At 39.7% G+C, this 22,421-nt stretch overlaps 1 protein-coding gene across 1 annotated transcript in view; it reads right to left on the reverse strand.

The window, feature by feature from the left end:
* pard3aa (par-3 family cell polarity regulator alpha, a) overlaps positions 1-22,421 on the reverse strand; it is a 460,595-nt gene that overhangs the window by 259,515 nt on the left and 178,659 nt on the right. Inside the window, exons 4-5 of the mRNA XM_082183270.1 lie at positions 18,693-18,859; positions 12,762-12,899 (exon numbers count right to left, since the gene is read on the reverse strand). Coding sequence (XP_082039396.1) covers positions 12,762-12,899; positions 18,693-18,859 — 305 coding nt within the window. The remainder of the gene's footprint in view (positions 1-12,761; positions 12,900-18,692; positions 18,860-22,421) is intronic.

The following is a 22,421-nucleotide window of genomic DNA, read 5'->3' on the forward strand; positions in this document are numbered from 1 at the left end:
TTGGTTTTGTACAAGTAGGAACTCCTAATCGACTACAGTACCAGAAGGTGGATCATGTGACCTCGACTGTGTCACTCTCATTGGTGGTTTTCGCAATATGTTGCTGCTCATTGCAAGTTACTCAACTTTGTTGCATCGCCAATGATCAAAGTCGCTCATGTTGCCTAAAATTGTTAACTACGTCCTAGTTGCTACAAATAGCTTTTAAAGTAAACCTTCCATTGCAAAATAGCGTGAAGAGTATGTTTATGTTGAGAGAGAGAATGACAGAAAATATAAGCAAATAATTTCTTGGACTAGAGAGTGGGACAGACGGGATAGATGCAAAAGACTTGTACAAAATGGACAACAAGTCATATCTTCAGAGTCCTTTTGGTCTGACACGGTCTCTTTATCAGCTGCCATGCTTTGTGATAAAGGTAAAGGCTCATAAGAAACCCCAAAATGCCTATTTCTCATGTACAATTGAGATAACAGTGGTGTATCTAGACTCGTCACAGAGCTCAGTCCACCTCAAAAGGAAGAACATGTTTACTGAATGTGTCTGGGCCGAGCTAAAAAAATAATAAAAGAATGCTGCTTCTAGGATTGCAGCAAGCACAACAAGTACAAAATGTGTTGCAGATATCTGTAAAAGCATGTGTCTTAATATAGCTTGCTTTGGCTACTCCATTCAGAGCCAAACAATTGTGATGGGAGTTCAGGCAGACCAAAGAACATGCTTTGATTGTTTTGATCTATTAGAAATGTGAATTGCAGAGGAAAAAGCTCCCAAATGACTGTGTCTGGTGGTCTTAAATACAACAAAACTTGATGCCTTACATTTTTAAGTACAATAAACTTGACTGTGTAAGTCATTTCAACTTACATTGACTTAAAGGGGTCATATAATGCCATTTTTGTACAAGCTAATATGATTCTTTAGGGTCTAAATTAAAAGTTTGTAATATACTTTAATTAAAAATTCTCATTAGTATTGTAAGAAAACACTAATTTTTCCTGGTCAAAAACAGCTCTGTTTTCAGCACGCCGTTTAAGTGCATGTGTCTTTAAATGCCCGTCCCGCCCCTCTGTTCTGTGCGTACACCGTTTGTTATAACCATAACACAATAACCATAACGCGTTGTTCATTATAAACGTGGGATTATGAATTATATTGAGAACGTCGTACATAGAAAACATGCCGTAATGTACCCTGAGTGTAAACCTTAGCCGCATTCATCGTGAAGCGTGCAAGCAAGCGATTTGCAAAGATTAATATAAATATTAATATAAAGGTTAATAAAACATTACACTCACTTCAGTTCTTCTGGAGGTTCAGCAGGAACACGAATAGTTGGTACCGATCCTTTTTTCAGGAGCAGCTTCTTAGCAAATCCAGCTTTATACTGACCCTCGTTTATAAAGCAGTCTGGTGAAATGATTCGCGCAAACATGAAAGCATTGACGTTGATCGTGAGTAATATTGCCTTCGAAAACAAACTCATCCACTGCGTCTTCAGCGGTTCGGATTTAGGAACATCAGCATGACTGCTGTGTTCGTTATTACACCCAAGAACAGAACACCACACTCGCTTAGACGCCATTCTGCTCAGTGCTCCAGCGTATCAACAATGACGCGCGGACTATGATTGACAGCTCGCTCACGAGCGAGGGCGGGTCTGTGTTGAAACGCTGCTGTCAATCAACAATCGCGGGAGGGGCATCCGACCGTGTGACGTCACTAGTTCGAACGGCTTGATTTGAGAGAGGGGAAAACATATAAGAAGATTAAAAAAAAAACACTGGATGGATTTTTATCATTTTATGATGGTTGTGTACAGGCACTGCCAACACACATTTCAGTACAATCAACTTGTAAAAGTGCATGTACCATTATATGACCCCTTTAAAAAATGTGTTGAATCTAGTATAACTTAAAAAATTAAGTTTAAAATGGCTTAACTTATTTTGATGAGTTGAAGTAATGTAAAAACATGTTGTCATGACTTATTATTGATCATGTCAAATTTTACAGTGTAGATCATGTCATGAACATACAGTATAGGGACAACTCTGGGAGTAACTTGATAAGTACCTTGATCAAGAGTACTTCTTATAGAGATCGAATCGATGATTTAGCATTGTCTTCAGTCGACCCCTTTTCAAGTGTCCAAAACATAATTTGAAAAGAAACAGTTCACCTGCAATTATTTAACCAGCACAGGTACGTCAAACAATGGCCTTGACCAGCCCCGCTCATTCCCAGACAGGACCGAAAACAAAGGAGCTATGTGTCATGACATCATCCCCAAACTTCTGCACATCCTACAATGACACTTAGGTTTCCCAGCCATGATAATCAAAGGTGATGAAAACAGTGTGTTCTCAGTCTTCACCATGGAGGCACAAAGGAACAAAGGTCACCTCCTACATGTGTGTTCTGGGTCACAACGGTCAGGACAACTGAAGCACGGATAACACATACTTGCAATGAGTAACTCTTAAAGTTCATGAAGCCAGACACTTATTTGTGAGTTGGATTTATTCTGTGATTTTAACATTTTTGTCTGCTGGAAAATCCAGATAAAGCCAGTCTAAAAAGGCAGGGCTTGACATTAACACCCGCCAACCCACCAAATATGTGTGTATCAGCAGTGGCATGTAGTCACTCCTACTAGACACTTTGACGGGTTGAATTTTATATATAATATATCCATTTTTCAATTGTAGTCTTTTAAAAAGGCATCTGAAATAATAAACTAAGTGCAAAGTAGTGTTGTCAAAAATATTAATTTGTCAATACTGATACTGAAATATCTGAAACGCTTCCAATACAAATTTTCTGCATAATAGATACACGATACCAGCTGATCTTTCTCTCTCTCTCTCATCTCTCCGACAGCGAGTTACACTCAAACCCGCGTCCCTTTACTCACTCATTTCATTTGCTCCGGATGAATATTGTTGGTGTTACAGGGGTAGAATTTTGGTGTGGGATTGCGTGTACAGTGCATAATTTCACTCATTCCTGCAGATTTTGTGCTCACATCCAAAGTGTGCGCACATAAAGCCATCTCTCAGTACTAAGTTCTTTTTCCATTTCTTATTGCGCTGAAACAGTGAAATACACACAAAATAATGTCAAAAGGCCAGTCTTGGTGAATATTCACTTAAATACAATCAGTTATGTTTTAAAAGGATACTCCACTTTAAAATGAAAATTCTGTCATCATATACTCACCCTCATGTTGTTTCAATCCTTTATAAATTTCTTTCTTCAGCTGAACAGAAAGGAAGATATTTAGAAGAATGTCAGTAATCAGACAGTTTCTGGGTCCCACTGACTTCCATAGTATATTTTTTTTCCTACTATGGAAGTCAATGGGACCAGAAACTGTCTGGTTACTGCTATTCTTCTAAATATCTTCCTTTCTGTTCAGCAGAAGAAAGAAATTCATTCAGGATTGAAACAACATGAGGGTGAGTATATGATGACAGAATTTTCATTTTAAAGTGGAGTATCCCTTTAAGCGAACGTAAACAGTTGAGAAATAAAACGCACGTGTAACAGTATAATGGATCCGTGCATCAGGTCTTAAAGTGACAGCAGATTATGAGATAATATTATTGGCCAGTGAAAGTTGTGGCCAGTGAAAATGCTGAGTGGCTAGTAACTTTGGAAAACCACTCGCCACAGAGGCTGCTGAGCTAAATAGTTCAAGTTTGTAGGTGGTTTCTATGTTGTCCAGGCTGGTTTGCCTGGTTGGACAACTGGACTACAAGCTGGGAATGACCCAACTGAGCTAGTAGACCATCTTGGTCTGGTTAAGAGAAGAACACAAAAACTGGTCACACCAGTTTAAGATAGTTAAGCTAGTTTATGGAAGATGGCAGCCAGCTGGTTGCTGATCTTGTCTGAGATTGTCCACCAGTTCAGTCAGGTCACACCAGCTGGTAAACCACAAAACAAATCTTTGACCCACTTATGACCAACTTGGACCAGTAAAAAGAACCTACCATGTTCAAAGTCCCAGCCACCACCTTAAACTAGTTTAAGATTGATTTTCCAGGAAGGTTCTTTCACTTGCTTCCAGTTGGTGTAGCGTGAAAAGGTCAAGGTGTTGGGCAGAGGTGGCAGGTTGATGGAGAAGAATTGTTTCAGTTTGCTAAGTGTTTGCTCAACCATAGGACAAGCCTGGGTGTGCTGTGAGAAAGCCTTTCAGACAGGTTGAATGGTGTCAGCTGTGGGCCTGGGGAATGTGAGGAGCCCAAGACATCAGATTAAGTGGTTAAAGGACAGACTGTATATCTACCTCACCGTTCTGTCCCTCAGAGATTAGCTGAACTCTGCAGTGAAGTCTAGATCATGAAGTTCTTAAACTCAAAGACGGGAGATGAAGGGGGTGAGGTTGCATTTGAATGTGTGTTTAAGGGGGTCAGTGAGCCAGAGAAGAAATGAAAGATAGATCAACAGGCGCTCCGGCTCAGCAATGCTGAATAAAGCTTTTGCTAATGTGTTGGCGGTGGGCCTTGTTTGGGAAATCTCTGAAGCTCTTTGCAATGTAGCTTCATAAGAAAGTGCAAAAGAAATGCGTTTTATTTGTTAACATGGGTAAATGGAGGCCAAACGAGTGTGAGGGATAAAGCCAGCGGGCAGGAACGAGGCAGATAGTTAATTACGGTAGGCTGAGCTTAGCAGTGTCTCAGGTTGCATTGTCTGGGTTTCTTTGTAGGAGCTGTTCTCTGGTGGGCTGCCATTTGCACTGTGAATAATCACAGTGTGTGCGTGTGTGTGTGTGTGTGTGGTATGATGGGAGAGGCCTTTCAAAAGAGCCAAGGGAAAGAGGGTTTCTTCTGTATGCCCTTTTTTTCTTTGTTTCTTTCCTCTTGGATGAGGGTTCAAAGAATGAGATCAGAGCAGCACCTACAGGCCAGGTTTGCCATGCGCTTGCGGCGAGAATGCATGTGTGTTACTGTGCACACACACACACACACACACACACACTGCGAAAGCCAGTATATATGAGAGGAGAGGGAAAAGTAACAAAGAATCTGAAACCTTTCAGAGGGGGCGGAAGATTCCCTTGTCTTTTCTACAGAATTGGGAGATAGGGAAGAGATGAATGAGGAGGGAGAGGATTCATTTTTCGAAAAGAGTGGAAACAAAACCTGTGGAGGACCAGCAGAAAGCAAGACAGAGTGTGAGAACACAGAATCCTCCAGCCACAAAACCAATCCACTATCCCTCTGTCAGGAAGATGAAACGCAGAGGCGCTCTGTACGGTTTCAGGATGTGAGGTAAATCTATACCTCTGACTCTCTCTGCTATCCTTCTGTATTGAGGGAAACGAGAGTTCTGATGAAGGGTGGTTTGTTGTTTGGACATCAAATACAGGAATTAAATAGTTTCCGTAGAAGTGGAATAGAGAATTCTCTCCACATTAGGATTAAAATACAGTATGTGCCAGGGACATGAAGGATACTCCCTGTGTTTTCTCAATGATAACCCAAGACAGTGGTGCCCTCCACAGTTTCATAATGAACCGAAAATAGTTTTACGCTTTCCATAATAACATAAAAGAGTCTAACAAAAATGCAATAAAGCTGAGTGCACTTATCAAACCGTAAAAGGCTGAGAATTAAGTAAATGAATATAAAGCCTGATGTGTTTCAGAGAGAAGCGAGGCACTGTGTTCTTTTACACGCCAGCAGATCCAATGTGTTCAGAGTCTCAGAGCCAACAGTGAACACCGCAAACTTCATCTGCATGTAGTTTAATGTGCATTTGGGAATTATTGCCAGTTACATTTTGTTTTCTTATTTAGTTTTCAATTTTTTTGTGGAGATAAATTTATGGAATTCCACTAAATTTGTAATGTCATGCATTTTAATCCTGTTGTCAAGGTCTCTCTCCAGCTTTCCACCAACAGATCTTGAAGGTTTAGCACTTACAAATGAAGAAATTAAGACATAAGTAGGGTAGTTTTACTACTTTAGGGTTAAGTGAAATGATTTATATATCATTTGGTCACTGAAAGAGGTCTGAGATCGTAATATTGCATTCAATGTGCACCAGATTGATGCATTTTACTCTATAACGTAAATGTTTTATTTATATCTAGGGGCCAGAATATCATAAAGACTTGTGGTTGGGCTATTTTGACTTGGGACAGTAAGCAACCAGCTAACAACCAGTCATGCAACCCTAGCAACAACCTATAACACTAACAAACATATAGCAACGCCCTGACAACCATATTAGTATTAGTTTAAAAAAAAAAAAAATCTCACATTTCCTTTACAAAGTGTAAAAATCTTTTCTTCAACAGAATGTTTACCATTTGAGAAAACATAAACATGCATGTTGAGAGCGCTCTAGAAAATATTGCATTCTATTCAATATCAACATCTGATAAACATCTTAAAATGAGTTGATCCTCATGCTTTATGTATCATCAATGATTTAAAAGCATCTGTTAATATTATTTTTTTACAGGGAATGTTTTAATGATGTATTGCAGATATTCAAACCCTCCAGAAATTACAGATCCATGGTGAAAACTTGCACATCTAATTGACATATTAGGAGATGACGATTTATTTTTAATACAGCATATCTAAAATATGTGGTCACACTTAAGATCAGGGTCCAATTATCACTATTAACTATGACTTTTGCCTCAATAAACTCATAATTACTGTTTATTAATAGTTAATAAGGTAGTTGTTGTCGTGGAAATTTTAAACTGTATATTAAACTAACAATGTTTCTAACATCTAACCTTATTTGAACAGGATGTACTGTACGAAATCAATGGAAAACTTGTGACTTTGACTGTGTGCGTATGTATATGTAAAAATAACATAGTTTGGGAGTTGAAACTAGACAGTCTGTTAGAATCTTGTGATTAACAAATGAAGTCATCATTAAAACAGTTTGCTTGTGCCAGTGACAGAGGAAAAAGGTTGGGGCTTTTGAACCAATTGAACCAATCATATTGAAGGTGACATGTTGGTCTTATTTGTTTTCTCGATTCTATAAAAACTGTTGGATATGTGTTTTACGGTGGGATTCTCAATGGAATTTGTCTGAGATCCTCCGGCCTTGCTTCTTGGGAGAGATTCCCTGAGAACTGCTCGGGAAGATCTCCTGGAGATTGGACATTTGCAGGTCTGTTTGTCGATTTATTCCTGCGCAGGAAGCTAGTTTAGGCAGGAAGCTAGTTTAGGGAGGAAGCTAGTTTAGGCAGGAAGCTAGTTTAGGGAGGAAGCTAGTTTAGGGAGGAAGCTAGTTTAGGCAGGAAGCTAGTTTAGGGAGGAAGCTAGTTTAGGGAGGAAGCTAGTTTAGGCAGGAAGCTAGTTTAGGGAGGAAGCTAGTTTAGGGAGGAAGCTAGTTTAGGCAGGAAGCTAGTTTAGGGAGGAAGCTAGTTTAGGGAGGAAGCTAGTTTAGGCAGGAAGCTAGTTTAGGGAGGAAGCTAGTTTAGGGAGGAAGCTAGTTTAGGCAGGAAGCTAGTTTAGGCAGGAAGCTAGTTTAGGGAGGAAGCTAGTTTAGGCAGGAAGCTAGTTTAGGGAGGAAGCTAGTTTAGGCAGGAAGCTAGTTTAGGGAGGAAGCTAGTTTAGGCAGGAAGCTAGTTTAGGGAGGAAGCTAGTTTAGGGAGGAAGCTAGTTTAGGCAGGAAGCTAGTTTAGGGAGGAAGCTAGTTTAGGGAGGAAGCTAGTTTAGGCAGGAAGCTAGTTTAGGGAGGAAGCTAGTTTAGGCAGGAAGCTAGTTTAGGGAGGAAGCTAGTTTAGGCAGGAAGCTAGTTTAGGCAGGAAGCTAGTTTAGGCAGGAAGCTAGTTTAGGGAGGAAGCTAGTTTAGGGAGGAAGCTAGTTTAGGCAGGAAGCTAGTTTAGGGAGGAAGCTAGTTTAGGCAGGAAGCTAGTTTAGGGAGGAAGCTAGTTTAGGCAGGAAGCTAGTTTAGGCAGGAAGCTAGTTTAGGCAGGAAGCTAGTTTAGGGAGGAAGCTAGTTTAGGGAGGAAGCTAGTTTAGGCAGGAAGCTAGTTTAGGGAGGAAGCTAGTTTAGGGGAACAAGTTAGTTAGGTGACTATTGAGTGGGGACGTCGATTTGTAGACGAGACCCAGATAGTTAGGTTTAGGGAAAAATCCATTACATTGTTACATTTAGGTATTGGGATTAAGGGATGAAGAATAAGGTCATGAAGGATAAGGCATTAATATGCGTTTTATAAGTACTAATAAACAGCCAATTTCCTAGTATCATGCATGATAATAAGCAACTAGTTAATAGTGAGAATTGGACACTAAATTAGTGTCACCAAATCGGTACCACTTAAAAAAATGAATTTCTTCAGGTGCACTCTGCCGGTTTTCCACGTTCAAAACTAAACTGCAATGTTAACTTGACATTAAATAACTCCATTACATGCAGAATTTCTCTAACTAGGCTGATGTTAGTGAATGATGGACCAAAGCAAACCACAAAAAGCTCATAAAAGAAGTTCTGAAGACATTTTTACGACACACACACACACACACACACACACACACACACACACACACACACACACACACACTTAATGATAGCTTTAAAATGCACAGTCCACTTTCATTAGATAGAATTGGCTAGAAAATTGCACTCCTCAGTAATAAAGCACTGATTTGACGGCCTTTTGCAATTATTTTCCTTTATCAAACAATGTCCAGAATTCTGATTCCTTGTTCTGAGAAGAAATGAACAGCTAAGAAAGAGTAATTCTCGGACAATTTCTAATTCATTACCAAAATAAATGGCATTCTATCTCCACAATCCAACTCAAAAGTCTAAAAAGCTGAAGTGTAACAGCGGTCACGTACAGCGCTTCATTCTGGGTTAACCTAATTCACAATATCTTATCACACTGTACAGACACGGAAAGCTGTACTTCTACTCTCTTAATAATATATTGAATAATAATGAGGAAGTAATTTGATGGTGAAATTCTCAAAACCGTCCTCACTTGTTCCAGAATAAGGAGACCTTGAGACCCTGCAATATTACCCACAATTCCACCCGCTAGCAGACGCGGCGTTAGCCTCACGCTGCCCTCCTCCTGCCCAGATGGGTCATCTCTAATTCATCACTAGGGAGAGGAACTTTTTAAAAATGAAAAAGGAAATGCCACTCCAACAATCCCCGATGGACACGGACAGCAGCACCTCAGTGTGAGAGCGCCAGGTGGGAATGTGGAGCGGGACACGTCAGGCTGCAATTAAAAACACAACCGGATGAACCATGCTGATGCAGAACAAGTGAAGGAGCTTTTACTGTGTGCTGGAAAGTTCATCTCAGGTGACCACCACCGGCACTGATCTCACTGGCTTGACGTAATCATCATAAAAATAGGCATCAGCTCCATGTGCAACACAGAGAGTAGCGCTACTCCACTCAAAATAACACAAGAGAGACGGGACTCAATGGACTCTGTGCATGAGCCTCAGTGGCCACCGCACAAAACTAAATCAGGACAATAGAATCCACAATTACACATCATGTAAAGCTGATGGAATAGTTATTTAAGGAGAGACAAAAACGTCGATTTTTCAGTTTTCAGTTTTGAGATTTTGGGCTAGTTTACTCCTTCAATATGTGTTCTTTCAAGCTGCTATAAAGAAAACGTTGAAAATATACATTAAGATGTTTATTTTATTACATTTTGTTTACTTGCGGCAGTAAGTTTTACCAGGAAGTTATCATTCCAGCGCGACACGCCGAGCTCCGTCTGTCTACTGAAGTCTGTCATGACCGGTGTCGTTGTAAAGCTCTGAGTCTCCTGCACAACGCTGTGTAACCCAAATATGGGCATTTCCTTTCTATCTGTAACCAATCGTGAATGTCCAAAGGGGGATTTAAAGCTAACGATGAAATCTCATTTAGAGCTATTTAAATCTTTATCTGCCGTTTTCTCAAAATGAGTATTTTGTCATTCTCCAGTAGAAACATCTCAGCCTGTGTAGCACCTGTGTACACCACACTCTCCAGTTATACACTTAGCAGTATTCTGAAGATATTTTCAGAGGGATTTGTTAATAAATCATTCCTGGCCTGATTTATGTGACATTTTAATCAAAAAAATATGGCGAAAATCACCATTTATTTAAAAAATGTTTTAAGGCTATGGACAGTATATTTTGATTTCCTAGGTAATGAAAGCATATATCCTGAAATCCCTCTGATTTTTATTTTTTTGTTGTTCATCTTGTGTGTAAACAAAATGAAAAAAGAATTTTGCACCTGGCTTTATCATATGTTCAGATCTATCTACTGAAAATATATGCAAAATCGTGCATATTAAATGAGATAATGCCTAATTTGCATAATTAAACATACAAATTTCTAAAACTTGTAATACATTTTTAGTATATACTTGTGTAAGTAATCAACTGAGGACGTTTCATGGTGATATCTATTATTTAAACATTTTACCCTATTCACCTGTAGTGTCTCGACTTAAAAAAAATTAAATTACCAATAGAGTTCGTCTCCTGACTTCTGCCGAAATCCAAACCTAGTAAACTGTTTAAAATGCATACTTTGGAATTCCTGACATGGTTAATAAAGAGAAAATAGCCAAGCTTAATTAAGCCGCTTACTCAAGGTCTATAAAGAAGCCACAACATTATGCAAATAGAATGGAGGCTTTATCGAACTGAGTCTGCTGTGAAGAGGGAAGGCAACTAAACAATTAGAGCCAATAAAAGTGAATGGGAAATGAAAGATTAAATGGATATTTAAGATGGCAATAAAGACATAATTGCTTAGAACTCTGTGATAAGCCAGTGGAGACGATAATCACACGGTGAATGTAAAACACAAAGATGTGCTTGACTTGCAATATTCTTGTGTTTTTACTACGCTGTGAAATGTTGAATAAACTGCTCAAAAAATGTTGCAAGCTAAGTGAGCTCTAGCCTATAAACACTGCATACTGTCAGACAAAACCATAACCTTACTGTAATTTACAAACATTACAAGATTATGCATTACTTGTGAACAGACATTAATCTTATATCACATATACAGACTCTAACCGGCCAACTGAGAACACCAAACACAAAGATCAGGGTTATTATCGTTAACTAAAACTAAAATCATATAAAAAATTATTTACAATTTTTTAATTAAAAAAACTCAAACTCTTTATTACTATTTCACCTAGTTGCCAAGGCAACATTTCTCATTTGAATTTACTTTAAATAATAGAAAAGTTAAGTAAATAAATAACAATAACTAACTATAACTAAAACAATAAAAAAATGATATACACAGTTAAAATATATAATAAAAATATATAAACATACAAAAGGACAAAAAATACTACAACTTTAACAAAATTTTTAATACAAAAATAAATGAAAAAAAAATCTAATTAAAGAAATATGAACAAAAACTATAATATTATATTAATGATACTAAAATAACACTGATCTGGAGGGTTTAAAATAAAATTTTCTTGTCATTTCTCTCCCTCTTATTCTAAATCTGCAAAAAAAATACAATTTATTAAAAACATCTCTAACATACACACACACACACACACACACACATAAACAATGATACTACCAGATCACTACTAGGAAAGGTAGGTGAAATACTTGCTACGGTAGTTTATATTTACTGTGTGTGTCTGTGTGTGTGTGTGTGTGTGTGTGTGTGTGTGTGTGTGTGTGTGTGTGTGTGTGTGTGTGTGTGTGTGTGTGTGTGTGTGTGTTTATTAACGTGCTTGAATAACAACAGAACCTCTGCATCTGTCTTGAAATCTGCCTGTCACTTCAGATAACCACTTCCTGCTAAGAGGGAACAGGAGGGGAAAGGAGTGGAAAGCAGGCATGGTGGAATAAGAAAAGAGGGCAGAGGTGTTGCGATGGCGTGTCTTGAGAAAGCGAGCCCGGGTCGGGTGGAGGGGTAGGGGTGGTGGTGGTGTTGGTGGGAGGAGGGGGGGGTCAGGCTAAGCTGTAATAGACTGAAGCTCAAATGAATGAGTCTGTCAGGCTGAGCTCAGGCCTTGACTGACTGTTCCTTTCAACCCGACATCCAACCCAGAGGCTCCTCCACGCAAGACGCCTTCCCTAATGATGATGCACGACTCTCTGTGTCACGGGCCCTGGAGGTGCTGGGGGGGGGGGGGGGGGGTTCTCCACAAACTGCTGGGGAATGAGAAACCGAGACCACCTGAATTGCAAACAAGCAGCCGAACCTCTGTCACAGCCGTTTCAATGGGCCGAAGAAAGAAAAGTGGGGGGAAAGAGTGAAATGGATGCTGGCGGTTCGAGAAAATCGATTGCGAAAATTAATAAGTGAATTCCCTGCAGCACGCCTGGCACCTCAAACGTCTCAATCTCCTTCCTCTCCTCTTTCTTCTATTTCTCTTCTCTCCGCGAGACGGAGAGGAATTCGAAACACCTCCCACACGCCTTCAGACGGTTCCACCGATGCATTGACAAAAGAGCTGCATTTCAAAGACACTCCTCGTCTATGGAGACCGTAGCCCTCGTTTTGTAAGGTTAGTGAATTCCTCACCCAACGACGTGGGTGTCATTCTCTCTTTATTCTCTCATTCACAATCCTTTTTCCATAGAAATACTGTATTCAATAATCTCTCCTTGACTCCTGTGTCCACTCTTAACTCAAACTAAAAACCCAATAATAAAATAAATAAATATATTTATGGAGATCAACGCAGTTAACTGGAGTTAAGAGGCACTTTGGAACTGGGAAAAAGCAGAAGAGTTCCTGCCGGTACCTGTTCTTGGCGCTCGAGCCACTGGTCCACCATGGGATGGTTGGCACTGAGAGAGGAGCGGGCGTTTTCCCTCTGGAACTGGGACGTCCAGGGGACGCCATCACGAGGCAGGCTGCGGTACGCTTCCAGATCCTTACCCTGGACACACAGGCAGGTCATAAAAGAGGCCCTTTACACCTGCTATTAAACTCACAATGAAAGCAAATTGAAGATAACGTTTTCTTATAGAATATTGTGGTGTTTATTATAAAGGATTGATCTGTGTACAGTGCACCATTATTTATGTACTCATAATATCTTCCCCCTTCTCTTGCATCATCTCTTCTCTTCTCTGATGACAAGGGCGGGGCAACCTGTCACTCACATGAGATCAGCCAATAGCAAACCATAATCATCCAATCAATTCCCCACAGACAAAATCAAGCCCCGCCCACATTTGTTCTTGTTTCACTCGTACACTGAAAAAAATTATTCGTTGAATTTAATAAAAAAAAATTATCGTAAGTGGTTGCGCACAATTGATTTTAGCTACATTTAAACAAATGCATTAAGTTGAACTTAATACATTTTAGTTCAACTTAATGCATTTGTTTAAATGTAGCTAAAATCAATTGTGAGCAACCACTTACGATACATTTTTTTTTATTATTAAATTTAACAGATAATTTTTTTTTCAGTGTATATATGGCACAATAGGAAAGAAAAGACAATTGCAACTTCTGTTTCATGCTGACTTAAAAGGGTTAGTAAACCCAAAAAGTAACACAGGCTCATTGGAAATATGTATCTATCTACATTTTTGTAAAACTCCCAAAACATACTTATGCATACAATTCACCGCAGTTTCCATGTGAAATGAACAGTAGTGGCAGTAAAACACCAACAACTTTTATTCATTATCGAAGTGTGAGTGTGTGTGTGTGTGTGTGTGTGTGTGTGTGTGTGTGTGTGTGTGTGTGTGTGTGTGTGTGTGTGTGTGTGTGTGTGTGTGTGTGTGTGTGTGTGTGTGTGTGTGTGTGTGTGTGTGTGTGTGTGTGTGTGTGTTAACAAGAAGCTACTTTAACAATTAAACCAGCGTAGCTATTACACAAAAGCAGACTGAGTTTTAATAATATGAATATCAATTTCCTTAGATATATGGTGTGCTATATAGCAATACCTTACTGAAAACCCAGATTAAACTCGCTGTGCAATGGATGGCGTACGAAGCTCATCTTGGATCCAAGCCCAACAATGATATCATTCAGGCCACCTAAATTTATAGGGCACGCTAATTTCATTTCTCACTAATAAGGAGCTCCATTACAAGCTACTAATTCACACCATGTCTCTAATGTTACACTGCATGTTTTCACAAAGGTGAAATCAAACGCCCTCCGGCAGTGGAGCTCAAGTCAAATCTCCATTTGAAGAGTTTTTAGAGCAAACCTAAAACAGGTTATCCTGTGACACACGGGGCCTTAGCCTAGAAAGCCTACCGAGCACCGTTGCTCTCGGCTAATGACCTAGTCTGAACAACGAGGAAGAAGAAAAAGAGTTTCCAGTTATAGCACAACCGGACATAACCGCGATCCCTTACAGTGTTGAAACACAAAGTGATTTTGATGTTCCTGCATGGTAAAAGGATCTATATGGGTAATCCTGACATTAAACAGCAGGATAAAAAAGAGGAGGAAGAGACACAGCGAGGAACATGAAGAACAACAGGTCAAAGGCCCATAGGATGAGTGAAGAATTCATACAGATGGCCTTATGAATGAGCATGCTGTAGTGATTGAGGCTTTGGCCTCCAAATGCAGCAGGAGGCCTATAGGTTTCTTATAGTTCAGGAAGAGATACTGAGAGACAGATGTTACGCTCCATATGAGAAAATATCCATGAACACTAAACAATGCTTTGTAAAAACACACAACAGGCCACATTCTGGCCAACAAGGAGGATCTAAACTCAATGATAGTGTTATGCTCTTAAATAGATAATGACATGGCACTTTTTATTCGTCTGAATACAACATCATACAAAATAAATACATTAAAATGCAATGTATACACATAATGATTGAAATACATATTTTATATGAATAAATAAACATGGCAAGGTTAGTTCAGGTTGTAAAATGTCAAAAAACTAGGTTTAAGGATATTATGTATTTTACTGTTGATGGTTACACCACATGACATAAAAAATATAATAATAATATAAAAAAAAAAAACTGACGTGCATTTCTGAATTAGGCTACATATTTTAATTATTTTCCTTTTCTTTATCTTGGACAGTCATTGACCCCCAGACCAGCAAGTCTTCTTGGCCGGATGAAATGAGATAGTTATATTCAAAAGTTGTACGATGTATCCAAAAAAAGCCACAGAGTTTTGGAGTTTTGGAGAAGGACTATTTTCTGCATATATCAGCCGACAGCCGAGATGCAAATATGCAACATTTCTTCTCAGTGCCAGCTATTCTTACTTCAAGGTGAACTAACACCTTTATGTTCATTTCACGAATTCACTGTTGCTAAAATAGAGCGCATTTATATTCACCCCGTTGCTTATCGTCATCTGACAGTATCAACCAAAAACAGACCCTCCAAACACCTCGAGCTTTTCTTACGAAATCCCCAAAAAACAATCAAGAAATAAATGATCCGGTGCGGAACGAAAGGTAAAAAATAACAGCTTAATTCTTCTGCTCTGCTAAAATAAGAGTGTGGTGTTTGGATTATGGAAGAAACCGACAAGCAAAGTGCTTTTAAACAGGATTACTAGTGAACGGCATGAGACGCGCTAATCTCATCGAGGGTTGCGGTGTCACATTCGGAGTACTCCATCTTCCCTCGCTCCCTCCCCTTTGCCCTTCTTTTAATTTGGAATATTGCTGTTTCAAAGCACTGAAGGCTTGTCATCACTGCAAAAGAGCAGCCATTTTGCAAGGATAATTGGCCTCTTTTTCATTGGTTGCCTTAGGGAGACTAGTGAGGAAAACAGAGAATCTGCCTCTCTTTGATTCATTTAAAGCCAAAGGCATTGACCATCGCAATGAGGCCAGAATCAAGAGGGAAGCAACAAACAAAGAAAGCAGATCCCATTCTTCTTACAGCAAAGACTTATGGTTCCATAACCAAGAGAGTTCCAGGTCAACAACGAACGGTGGCAACGGTCATCTAGAATATCTCAAGATGAATGAGACGGAGCAAAGGGAAGCCACTTCTTACGAGTTGTCCTAAAAATGCTCCAATTGGTGTAAATTGCTTCGATTTGTGCCAGACAAAAATCCTAACCCTAGACTAACTGAGCCTGTAAAGCATATCAGCCTGTCACTGAAAAAATAAAGTTGATACAAAGGGTGGGTGTATTAAGCAAAATCTTGGTCAATAAGGTAAAAAAGGTACAATTTTGGTCAATAACATACTAATGTAGCCTAGTGGAAAAAACAATAACCCTAACCCTAATGAGAATGTCCATGGTAGACCAATAAAAAAAGATAATAGATAGAACTAATTGCTCAAATTATTATTGTTTTGTTTGTAAGTCAGACCACACTGGTTTTGTGTTTTTGTGTGCAGCTCGAGAGAACAGAACAACCAAGTCTTTTAAACTCATCAAAATTAGACTGCAAAATAACATTCACTGATTGGATAAATGGGAACTATCCGGACCACACGTGTGTCTTTTAGTCCCGTATAGTCCGTATAGTCATCCCTGATTGGTCTTAACCCCAGTGACGGGTAGGTTTAGGGGCGGGTTAGGGGTAGGCCATCGTATGATTGGTCTTAACCCCAGTGACGGGTAGGTTTAGGGGCGGGTTAGGGGTAGGCCATCGTATGATTGGTCTTAACCCCAGTGACGGGTAGGTTTAGGGGCGGGTTAGGGGTAGGCCATCGTATGATTGGTCTTAAAGGGATACTTTACCGTTTTTTCATATTAAACTATGTTATTCCCTTAACTAAGACGAGTTGATACATACCTCTCTCGTCTCAGTGCGTGCACTAAATCCCTCTGTCTTGCGGCGAAACTTTGTTAGCCCAGTTCATTTAATATGGGCCAAGCAGAGAAGCTACCAAACACCTCCACGTTTTCCCTATTTAAATACAGTTACTCGCGAAGTGTAACTCGACCTAGAACGGTGACACAAAACAAAACGTTGCGCTTTTCTAAGCGTGTAAAATGGATAACTATTTTGTATGGCGGAATACCATAGCAAGTGCTTGTAAGCACTTCGACTTGGCGCAGTAATATCTTCACTCGTGAAAAATCCTCTCACCGGCCCCCGCTCCCTCTAGTGAAGATATTACTGCGCCAAGTCGAAGTGCTTACAAGCACTTGCTATGGTATTCCGCCATACAAAATAGTTATCCATTTTACACGCTTAGAAAAGCGCAACGTTTTGTGTCACCGTCCTAGGTCGAGTTACACTTCGCGAGTAACTGTATTTAAATAGGGAAAACGTGGAGGTGTTTGGTAGCTTCTCTGCTTGGCCCATATTAAATGAACTGGGCTAACAGAGTTTCGCCGCAAGACAGAGGGATTTAGTGCACGCACTGAGACGAGAGAGGTATGTATCAACTCGTCTTAGTTAAGGGAATAACATAGTTTAATATGAAAAAACGGTAAAGTATCCCTTTAACCCCAGTGACGGGTAGGTTTAGGGGCGGGTTAGGGGTAGGCCATCGTATGATTGGTCTTAACCCCAGTGACGGGTAGGTTTAGGGGCGGGGTTAGGGGTAGGCCATCGTATGATTGGTCTTAACCCCAGGTAGGTTTAGGGGCGGGGTTAGGGGTAGGCCATCGTATGATTGGTCTTAACCCCAGTGACGGGTAGGTTTAGGGGCGGGGTTAGGGGTAGGCCATCGTATGATTGGTCTTAACCCCAGTGACGGGTAGGTTTAGGGGCGGGGTTAGGGGTAGGCCATCGTGTGGTCCAGATAACCGTATAGTACCGGTAAATGTTATTTTTTTAAAAGCTGTAAAAGCACAGGAATCACTGGAATATCCATGATTGAAACAATACTAAAAAATGTATCCCCCTAGCTAAAACTTCACATTTTCTCTAACATTAAGGCCCATTCAAACCAAGAACTATAACTATAAAGCTTACTATAACGATAACTATATCAACGTCCACATCAGTGGTCATAACGTTATGTTTATTTCTGTTACGTTTTGGTTGAAGCAGAGGAGGAAGCAGGATCCAAGTGCAGTAATCTTTTATTAAATAAACTCAAAACTTCGCAAATACAAACGCAGACTCAGGATTCAGACTCGGGAACGGAACAACCACCATAGTGCAACGATGAGAACTGACAAAGACTGAACTAAACACAGGGCTTAAATACACAGACAAGCTTAATAAGATAACATGGGGGGCGTGGCTAATAAGAAACACCTGGCGAGACTAATCAACATAAACATAACAAGGGACTGCAGAACATGGAACAAGACTGGGGAACACAAAACAGGAATCATGACAATTATAAGCGCGTGACACTTTAAATGCTCAGGCTCTTTAAAGTCGGGTGGATTGTAATTGGCTGTTAATCTTTTCATTGTTCATCAGGTAGAAAATCGTTCTGAAAGTGATTCCAATGATAACGTTCCTCTGTGTCCTTATTATAGCTGTAGTGTGGGCTTCCCTATTACTAAATATTATTAAAACTATATAGTTATAATCCTTGGTATGAATGTCCATTTATTATTATATGCATGTAGTTATAATACACGGCTACTTTAGAATGTTTATTTCCAATGAAGAAAGGTGATTTTGCCTCCATAGGTGTAGTTACAACATCTACTAACCAGCCAAACCTTGACTACTAGGTCTTTTAAGCAAGTTCAGAAAGGCACATTCCCTAACTCCGTCCCTTAAATGAATGTTCTTAATGCTGCTTCCCAAAAAGTGATGGAAAAACAGAAATAGAACAGACAATAAACTCACCTTCCGCTCTAGACTATTGGTTCCGCCAGTGGCGTTGGCTTTCGTAAACCCTGCCGTGGTGGACCAGCGTGTGGGATTCTTACGAGACGGTTCCTCTGGCTGAAGCTGGACTTCGGGAAGACCAACCAGGGCTGGGTCACTGCTACGCCGTACATGCAAGGGCATGTCTGAAACAAAGAGATGAGAAAGATCTGGTTAACAGCAGAAGTTCATGCATCTCACTCCAGAAACTGGAGTATGTTCACTACGGTGCAATAAGACATCCTTCCCATATGACCACAGATAACAAACACAACACTCTGGCTCGATTTCCTACAGAAAGGCCCACACAAAAGTGTGACAGGGACACAGTAGTACACTTATGTCTGACACAAAGCCAGTTCCTTTGAGCATTGCAAAGAAAGGCGGTGGCAATAGGACCATTTAGCTGGACTTGTTCTGTGGCACGCGCACACCACACACGCTTGTGAGAAAGATGGGAGAGGCGAGACAGAGGTGTCCCAGTGCTGCGGAGCTGTAATGGGTTTGAACCGCAGGGCAGGTGGGGGGGGATTAGTCAGATACCAGTTCACTCTTCCCGTCTCACACAGCTCAGATCGCTGCTCTGGTTTTTAGGGCATGTACAAACTAGACTTAGTTTTACTTTTTACTAACACTTTCTATTAAGTCTGTGTATATAAAGTATTATATATAAAAATGCCTGATAATAAAACTACAATGAACATAACCGTAACCATAAAATAATACTGGCCTATGTATATATTTATCGGTAAAAAAAAGAAAAAAAAAAGGGCATACAGTATTGCTTTAACCTGTTAATAACTATCAGTGTCAGTATTCCCCCGTCACATATTTTAGTAATCATCACAAATTAGGTAGCATTCGAAAGCTTAAACACTCAAAATCCATTCTGCGAAAAGAGTTTTGAATTTGAACAGTTACACTTTATTTTAGGGTCTCATTGTTACAGTGTAATTATATATATAAGTACTGAGTAATATTAAGTAACTACATGCACTTACTATAGGGTTAGGGTAGAATTAGGATTTGGTTGAGGGTTAATTGCATGTAATTATGCATCATTTACTGTTATTACTATGGTAAGTACATGTAACATATGTAACAAGGACACTTTAAAATAAAGTGTTACCTTGAACACTGCTTTGCCATGGAGACAGAACGTTAAATCCTCTTTTTTTTATGATATCAACTTCAAAATTGTAACACAACTTGAAATTTAGAACATGTGACTGATTTTATAGCAATTTTACAGGCTTAATTATTTTGTAATTTATTAATTTTTTTTATCAAATATAAAATGTTTAGTTCAGTTAATTTGCTTTACAGTATGCCTACATCTTTTTTTTTTTTTTTTTTTTTTTACTTTCATTTTTGGGAAGTGCAATATTCTATACTGTCTTCTTTATAAAAAGAGACTTGCTAGTTCAAAATATGTTCAAGTCTATGTTACTAATTCACAAACTGCACGTTTAGAACGAGCACCAACAGCTTTATCCGTTTTTGAGAGATTGTTGGAGTAACAAGGAGGTAGCAAGATTGTGCAAAGCTTTTTCAGTTGAATAAACAAGTTAATAGTGAGTAACTTATTATTGCCTTATTACTTACTATTATAAGACTCTATTGCCAGATAATTTGTCAATTGTTGCTCTACCAACAAAATAAATAGTTCAAAAGAAAGACAGCATAACTGTTGCAAAACACAGCAATGGCATTCCTGAATCAATCAGCATTTGGTGTTTCTCTGTCGTAAGGCTGCATCCTAATAAGTTTCCATTTCTTGGCTGCCAGATCATCAAACACTATCAGAGGCCGTCCCAATTTGAAGGATCCTAGGAAGGCGGCCTTCGATTGCATCCTTCATTCAGAATATTTTGAAGGATGCATCAAGTGTATCCAAAGCAAAAACCTTCATGAAGTGCCATGCAGACTTTCTAGATCAGCTCATTCTTGCGTTTAATGCTGAGGAGAAGTCTTGTCTAGAAGCCTCAGATGAGCTGGTCTAGGATGAACGCAGCCTTATTAGGAAGCAGCCTTCCAATTGAGAAGTGCCAATTAGTTTCATTACTAAATGAATAAGCGTTTGAACGAATCCGTTGAAGGAATTATTTAAGTTACTCTAAGTTAATGATTCAAATGACTCACAACTGGAGTAACAGGAAAGAGTCAATGAACATTCTGTATGGAACGTGAAAACGGACAAGCACACTGATGCATTATGTTGGACTCCACATTCTTGGAAAGCTATTCGATCTGATTCTAGGAATATTGGAAATGTTGTATAATGCATCATAGGAACAGTTCACCTATAAATGACAACTCTGTCGCCATCATGTAATTTTAAAGGGGTAATGACATGAGAAACTGAATTTGCCTTGATCTTTTGGTATATAAGAGGTCTTTGTACCATTAAAACTTTCAGCAAGTTTCATAGCTTAAAGCGTCCTCTCCATTATAAACGAAGCATTTATTTAATCAAGCTCTAATTACAGCTCGTTGGGGATCCATGGTAAGAAGTGACGTCACGGTACGAAGAGACGTGCCAGTCGTTTGCATTGACCGCCTCGAGCACAAGACAACTACGCCTCATTTCGCATTATGGCATCGTTGTCACGCCACAGGTGTTCAGTCGACGTGCAGCGAGTGTCTGTTTACTAGAAGATCACGATGACGCAGATGTGCTGTTCCTGGCTGTGGACTAACAACATGTTTGAATACGAACAATCCAGACGTCAGGGAAAAATGGGTGCAGTTTATGTTCTGCGGACGTCCCAGTCACGGCAGTGTTCATTTAAGTGTTTGTTCTCTACGTTTCAAGGATGACTGTTTTGAGAACAAATCGCAGTGTGATGCTGGCTTTGCCAGAAAACTTCTGCTTAAAGATCAGGCCGTGCCAACTATTCTGGGCCCAACAACGCCGCCGCAAACTGTAAGTAATGTATTTAATCTCAAAACTACTTTTAGCCAATGACGTTAGCCAATCATAACAGTGGGCGTTAACACTGAACTCTTAAAGGGGAAACACCCCCAAAACATCAGAGGATGAGAAACAGGGCGGGAAAAGGTCATAAAACACTCAAATTTAAATGTTTTTTGTCCAAAAAACTATAGTAATACTATAATTGCACCTAAGGGAACATAATAAAACAAAAACAAAAATCATGTCATGACCCCTTTAAGCCTTTTTGTTGAATTTGTTGAAGGTGAATTGCAAATGTAGATTGCAAATTGCCACACTTGGCAATATAATGGACATTAGAGTACATGAGAGTTCAGTATTTCATTTAAAGTTCTCCATTATATGAATATCATAGAAAATATAAAAACAGTTCAGATTAAAATAGCCACAGACAGTGACATTTTAGACCCGAGGGGAAAAAATAACCTCTCCCAGGAAACCTTTGTTTTCCCCCTTGCTAGTGTCCCATGCGTTAGCCACAGTCAGCGGGAAAGTAAAGCGTTCACATGTCATCTGCAGTTGTGTCTGAGTGTCGACGGGCAGATTTACTGTTAGTGTCTCGCCACCTGGCAGAAGCTCTGAGCGCTCGGAATTTCTCAGCTCTCTGATCTCTGGGTTTATGACTTGCTACAAGTGTATGTGGTACATCCATAATTATGCAAATGTCCCAGCAACCACCTGTCATCCCTCGACAACGTCCTGCCACAGCATATGCCCATATTGCGACTACCATCTGATCCCGTACGCATGCA

Source organism: Leuciscus leuciscus, assembly GCF_965113295.1.
Source record: "Leuciscus leuciscus genome assembly, chromosome: 11".
In the NCBI taxonomy this organism is placed as follows: domain Eukaryota; kingdom Metazoa; phylum Chordata; class Actinopteri; order Cypriniformes; family Leuciscidae; genus Leuciscus; species Leuciscus leuciscus.